At 55.4% G+C, this 6913-nt stretch overlaps 1 protein-coding gene across 1 annotated transcript; it reads right to left on the minus strand.

Moving 5' to 3' along the window:
• Positions 1-230: 230 nt before the first annotated feature.
• On the minus strand, positions 231-6908 carry CSUI_002623 (uncharacterized protein). Its single transcript, XM_068062823.1, has 5 exons — positions 4609-6908; positions 4006-4055; positions 2827-3562; positions 2463-2664; positions 231-2006 (listed from the first exon to the last, which is right to left on the minus strand). Exon 1 carries the CDS (start codon positions 6872-6874, stop codon positions 6491-6493), a length of 384 nt encoding a protein of 127 aa, XP_067925207.1. The 5' UTR covers positions 6875-6908; the 3' UTR covers positions 231-2006; positions 2463-2664; positions 2827-3562; positions 4006-4055; positions 4609-6490.
• Positions 6909-6913: the final 5 nt, after the last annotated feature.

Below are 6913 nucleotides of genomic sequence, written 5' to 3' on the forward strand. Positions count from 1 at the left end.
CCTTCAAGCGCTAATAAAAAAGCGTCAGACAGGTCCGGCTGAACGCCGGACATCCAATAGCAGTAGTCACGGGAGCGTAGCGAATGCAAGCGTGTCAACTACTGCTCGGCGAGGAAGTGCCCAGTCTCCGAATACAAGAATCTCCAGAGCAGGAGGAGGACTCCCGGGACTAATCACAAGTCCGCGAGGGGGTGAGGGCGCTATTTCGCCACGGATTGACACGGCGGCGCGTGCAGTTCTCCCAGATGGGTCCGACAGGAGTGGCAATGAAGCTGGAGAAAAGAGTGCTTCCGAACAAGGTATGAATTCAGTTCCGGCAACGCCGGCAACGACTGTCCGTCTCAGAGAACGACAGAGTAGTCAGCGGGCAATCGGGCATCTCGGCACCGCAGGAAGCTGCGAAAGGGTGTTGGTGCAGCGACCCAGTTACAGTTCTAGAAGGGAGGAAAGGTTCGCAGTAGAGCTGCAGCTACGCGCAGCTTTCTTGGGTGCCTCACGCCAAGGCAGGGGGCAGAACGTTGGCTGATGAGAACGAAGGTCTTCCCGGTAGGGGCGGCGTGAAACGAAGACGCCACTGGCGAGTCAGCGCCCCGGGGCGAACCGCCACACGAGCAGGTCGCACGAAACGGATATTTAAGGAAGAGCGTCAGACCCCTCAGACAGATGACAGCATTGTCATGATAGTCTTTAGCCTCACTTCTGTCGCTGGTCCGGAGAGGGGCAAGCACCACAGCAAGTACGGACACGAGGGTGTATGATCGAGTGAGTCATCTCCCAAGGTGGTCTGTACACGATGCACTGCGAACAAAAGTAAAGAAAACCGTGTCAGCCTTCACCACAGTAGGCACAAGCACCGCCACGCTAGCTCTCTGCATCCACGAGGACAGCACGGTTTGTTGGTGGCTTCCTTTGTGTGGCTGGGCTACAGTCCCAAGTTGGTCTTCTGAAAAAATAGGCGGGGCCCGCGATGTCAACCGACCCTAAACAAATTCACGTTTACTCGGGATCTAAGAGCAATTGTAGCTAACGCCTTTATTGTTGGTGTTACTCGTGCTACCTCCACGGGAGACCGAGAGAAGCTGTGTCGTGCGACTGCGCTACAGCCACTGCCACGGCGAGCACGGACGCCCGCGCAGAGCAGAGGGCAGAACGATACCGACAAAAGGAGCGGCTTCTCTCTATGAAACCTGACGATGAGAACTACACCGACGCCAGAGACCAGCAGCGGATAGAAGAGGCTATCAGAACCATGGGAAGCCACCGCCTTAAAACAGACGAAAGCTATGCAGTCGATAGCATGTGGGTTGCCTGATCCTCAGACCTCTCCTTGGAGCTCAGCCGTACCTACGTGTAGGTGTGTAGCTGTACTTTTGATTGCTATGTGATGAGTGGGGTTACTCTAAAAAGCTGGTCAGTCTTATGCGGCCTCAGCAAACCCATCTAGTAATGCGGCTCCCAGACGGTTGTATGGTTGCAGGAGTGATTCCAAACAAGGCCATCGCGTGTTTGGACCAGCACAGCAAAACTGTCCGGACGCATCCCCAGCTGAGGAGTGCAGCACTAACGCAGCTAAAGCTTCTGTTGATTGGCAGATGAACCTATTCCAATGTGACAGGCTACAAGGTTCCTGTGTATGTTTGGGGCGGCGTTTGTTGTGGCATAGTACAACTGTCGGACAGACTTGCACGTAGCTGGTATTTCCATGATTTTCTGTGGGGGCCTCTGCGAGACTGAAAGGAAAGCGAAAGTTGTCCCGTATATCGACATTCGGATGAAGCGAGTCGGCATACGCTGAGCGCGAAGTATTTCCCACCCGCCCTTCCTCAAACACATAGGAGAACCTCTTGACCGTCCTCACTGGCCAGCCCGGCGGGGAAGGCCGGATGAAGAAATTTGTTACGGCGGTGACCTGAAAGTAAAAATGAGCGGAGGCTCTTTCTCCATCCGGGCCCTCACGTGCGGATGCTGCCACAGACCATGCAAGCAGCTTCTCTGTTGCGTTCTGTCTGGTGGTGGACAGAGTGAATACGCACACGAAGCTGGAAGAGATTTGGGAACTGATCCTATACATCCAGGAACGCATCGTGGCATTCAACCTACTCATCTACGATCTGGCTGAGCTGAAGACTCGCATCAAAGACGAAGTAAAGCAAGGTCTTCGAATTCTGCGTGCAAACCTCAAGGAGTTGCAGACGACTGGACCAGCAGACGCTAGTCTGCTCGATGCCATTTCAAAGGTCGTTCAAGAGCAGGACGCTCCGGCCGTCCCCCAGCTTGCTGCCCTAGTGACCCGCGAGGATCTTTTGTAAGACTCTCTGCAGGCCGGTTGTTAAGGAAGAGACCTCCTGCGGACAACTTGCTCCGATTTCTTCGCAGGGCGCCCCTGGCACTTTCCTCTGAAGTTCGGGACTACCAGAACTTCTATGACGGCCTCTCTGCTTAGAGTTGAACTATCGACTTACATGCTGAACTCTGCAGGTCATCGCGCAAGGTAGTGTCTCCAGTACACTCCTGAGCAGATCGAAGCGAGAGAAAGTGACCGCGCTTGTCTGCGAGGGGAAGAGCGCGCGGTAGCTGGTAATCGTCCCCCCACGAGGTGTTCTTGACCTCTGCAGTTTTCTGTTATTTTACGGAGCGCGCTGTCTTCTGGTCGGTTTCCAGAGCCTACTTGGAAAAACAGAGGATTCCGCAGAAGCAGCACAGCAAAAGCAATGCCTCGTCGAGTCCCAAGAACGCCTACGGCGAGGATCTCCACGGGTTGGCGAAAGCTCTCTCCCCTGGGAGTCAGGTGGTCTTGGAACATCTCACCATTCCGGTCAAGCATACCTGCTCTCTCAACGCGTGCAAGAACATTGGGACCGAAGAGCCCGATCCAGACAAAGAGAGCTCGTCTACAGCGGTCTGGGACGCTGGGCCACTGAGCAACAAATTCCCGAAGCGGTCAGACGAACAGGGCTACTTCCGTAGTGACGCCTGCGACGCGGAATACCGCGCCTTCCATACTCAATTGCCCTTCTTACTTCTAGGTTACGTAGGCGAGCAATTAGGCCGCGGGTTCCGAAAGACCGCACGGGATCCAAAGCGGCTGCGACGTATATCATATCGGTGCCTACGCTGTTCAGTGCGGGGGCGAATTAGTTCTGACAATCAGATATGCTGCCCCCGGGCTGCTGGTTAAGTCGGCTCCTTCCAGTATTGAACTCGCTCTATAAAGTGCACCGTGCTCTGGCCAACTGAGTTTTGGACGGACGTTGCAATACCCTTCGGGAACCAGCAGCGAATGCTCGGGAGGGCCATCATTAAATACCATTCCCCCGCCTGTCCTCCTGCTGTCCCAGAAAAATAGCAGCTTGTTGAGTTCTCCCTGATTCCAGAGACTTAACCTGCAGCGGAGCAAGCGACGGCGTAAACGCGGGGCAACACCAGGTCACCACCGCGATGCGAGACCGCGCGGCTCGGAGAACCGCCGAACTGAAAGCGGCACAGCTCCGACTACTCCACAACGAAATGATTAAGCTGGGCAGAGAGCAGGACGGAGAAGCTCGGGGTCAGTCGACTCTATCTGGAGGCGTAACGAAGAGTAGGAGTCGAGCACAACAGATGGATAAGATCATGAAAATCCGGAGACGAGACTTACAGCTAGAGAACATTTCCATACTGAACAAGGTAAGCGCAGTTACGAAGAAAGCGGGTACAACAGGACGAGAGCGGCCAGTTGAGGTGAAGGGACATCTCGGTGTGAAGCACTGGCAACACGAGGTCCCGGTAGCTCTAACTTTCAGCCCCGTCCGAAAGCCCTGTCATCCGTCTTCCGTTGAGGGGTAAGATGATGTATAGGGGGGACCGTGAAGGTCTAGGGACAAAGTACAGACCCGGGGTCGTCTTCGTGAGGTCAAGAAACAAACTTCTGCTGAACACGCATCTGAACAGGAGCCGTCCTGTCGAAAATTTTTACCTGGTTTTAAGACCAGGGGCTGCAGTGGCTACTTTGACAAAAGCGCGTACCATCTCGGAAGTAAAGCGAGACCGGTCGATACGCCTTTCCTGTTCGGGGACTGTGAGCAGCATACCCGCGCACAGTGAGCAGGCCTTCCTTCTCAGGGATAAATCTCTGCTACCATGGCTCAAAGCCCCTGACTCGCTGCGTCCCCAGTTTGCTCACTCGCGCAATGAGTTCAGGGCTTGTCGGTTTGTCCCCTTTATGTGAGTGCATCTGATCTCTGACACGCCCGGGGCGACGACACGGCAGCTGAATCCACATTCACGGTCCTGCCTACGTGGAGACCCAACAGCTCAGTGAGGGCTGGGTAGACAAGTGGGTGCTACTCTGGCAAGCTGGGGGCTGTGGCGCGGCGATGAAAAAAGCTCCATTTTACAGCAGACTGGTCCTGCCGAAGTTCGAAGACTCCGGCCGCGCTGCCAGGCAACGACGCGCATGTCACAAAAGCCTTGGCAAGGACAACAGTGCTTCTTATCCTGCTCTGCTTTCTTGCTAGATCCGTGTTGCCATGCTTGAGTTCGACAAAGAAGTGAGCCTTGTACACGCAGAGCGCGGGCAGCTGATGGAGATGGCAAAGCTGGCGGACCTGCAGCACCTCGTAAGCTCACCAGGCGCTGAATCTTGAACTCCCCTTACACCGCTCACTCCACGCGCAGCCGATCTCGACTGTCCCGGACCCGGTAGCAATGAAGACGGACTAGCCGCAGGAGACAGGAACCCAGATGGTAGCTTTGACAGTGGCTTTGCTATTCAGTTTACAGTTATGATTAGTGCCTATCAAGTGGAACAGAAAAGTGGCTACTCGACGAGTCCCAGACCCTTTTCCCGCTAGTGCAAGTTTCGCGCACTGTGTCGAGAGGGGCCAAAGCGTGCTCGATTGAGGCCCAAGGGAGTCTGGCTGTTTATTCCTAGACCGGCTGGCGTGGTGTCCCGACGTCGGAAGCCAGCCAAGTTGCAAGTCACCACCGGGGTAGGCGGGTTGTTTAACTACAGAACCGCCGGTAAACGCAACTAGCAGCGGTTCGATTTCCGGCTCGGGGACACGCGCGGTAGCATGGCACGTCTCCGTGCAGGTCTTCCGGGAAGAATTGGAGCTCCTCAAGCTAATGGAGGAGGAGGACAATCGGTTACAGCGGAAGTTGCTTGGAGAGCGTGTTGAACTCGAAGACGTTCGTGGCCGGGTCGAAAGCCTTTCTGAGGAGCTGACCGACAAAAAGGAGACAATGGAAGAATGCCAGGTGTGAACCAAGAAACCCTCGAAAAAGCGTAGCTCCTTTTTATCTCGTCTCCGGGGAAATGGGCCTCAGTGTGCGTGAGAGAAGACTGGTGGTGAGAGCCGAGCCGGGAATGCGGGCTTCTCTCTCTGGAGTCAAACCATAACAGAACCGTCCCCTCTCCAGTCTTTCGACGTGTGAGGACATTGTTCTGTACCAACCACAGGCCACGGAAGAAGTCATTAAGCAGAAACTCCTCGAACTGATCGGAGCCAAGAACCCCTTTGCCAGCCAGCTGGCTCAGATCTTCAATAGGAAGGTCGGTCTCTTGAAAGTAATACGTGGCCGTCGCCGCGAGGACAGGAAAGAAAAACTCTGAATGTCAGAAAGCAGTTGTGGAGTCACGCCCAGTGATATCTAGATGGCGAACGATACAGACCCAGCTGGGAAGAAGTATGGGAACGGTAGCTGACCGCGCACCGCACTGCGCGGTCAGCTACAGTTCCCTGCCGGGGCCGTCCGTGAGGAGCAGTCCGAACGTCCTTCTACCGTTCAGTATAGCAGCACTTCCGAGCTTTAGGGGGCAGCGAGGAGCGCGGCTGCGAAGGCTCCCCCGACGGGCTCTTCTATCGTGGGTCTTCACGGGGTCCACTCACCCAGCTGGTGGTGTCATCAATGTGAAGACAGGTCGGCAGGCGCCGAAGCAGATCCTGGCCCCTTTTCCTGTATGGCCTGCGTCACAGCACCGCCCGCATGAGCACACTGTGGGGCGAATGGTGGTTTCGGCTGTGCCGCGTTGCAGGTCAAGAAGGCCAAACGCGGAGTGAATGGTGGAGGGGACGAAGACGACGAGGATGACGACGACATGAGGAAGATGGGTACATCTCTTGCTGGGCAGTCTGGAGCTCCCAGATGACTAACGAGCATCGTAGTGGGCACGGACACTCTTCTGCGGTGACGCCAGTGCTAGGTACCATCTGCCAGACACCTGCAGCAGTCCGTGCGTTCTCAAGTTTGAGACTGGCTCCGGGGCAGGTTAGGTCCGAACCAGGTGACCGAAAGGCCACCGGTCCCGAGATAAAACTGATATGAGACAACAGGTAGCCCAGAACGCCGTTCCCGTGAGCCTCACTGTCCCGTGGAGCTTCAACTCCAGCAGCGCAATTGTCCCTGCTGCCTATCACACGTCTTCCAGAAGTCTTTCTGGAAGAAAAAACTAACAGCGTGGACAATGCGTAGCCAGACCATTGCTGCGCTGAAGAGCTTTCTTCTCTTCTCACTCCCGTTGATGAACTATTCTCCGAAGCCGGTCCCTGCCAACATCGTACTGCGTGGCGCCGTTGTTGGCGTCAGATTGGTTGCGGTGGCGTACTTTCCACTTCGCTTGTCGAGGCCCATTGAGAAGGCGGGAAGAGCACTTTGATGTACCTTGATGACTAATCAGCCTACTAGAAGAATATCCCGCTAAAAGGGCCCAGAGACAGCGAGCAGCCGTGTCGGTAGGGGCAATCGCTGCAACTACCGGTGCCGCTGATTCCACTTGAGTGAAATTGGACAAGCCGGGACAGTAACAGGGTGACACGCACTTCTCTGTCATGAGCAGACGGGTTCGATGGCAGCAGCCGCTGCCGTCTCGCTCTTTCCAAACAGAGAAAAGCATCTTTTGCGCGGATCCTGATGCAGATGACGATGATGATGA

This window comes from Cystoisospora suis (genome assembly GCF_002600585.1).
Source record: "Cystoisospora suis strain Wien I chromosome Unknown contig_1085, whole genome shotgun sequence".
Lineage (NCBI taxonomy): Eukaryota > Apicomplexa > Conoidasida > Eucoccidiorida > Sarcocystidae > Cystoisospora > Cystoisospora suis.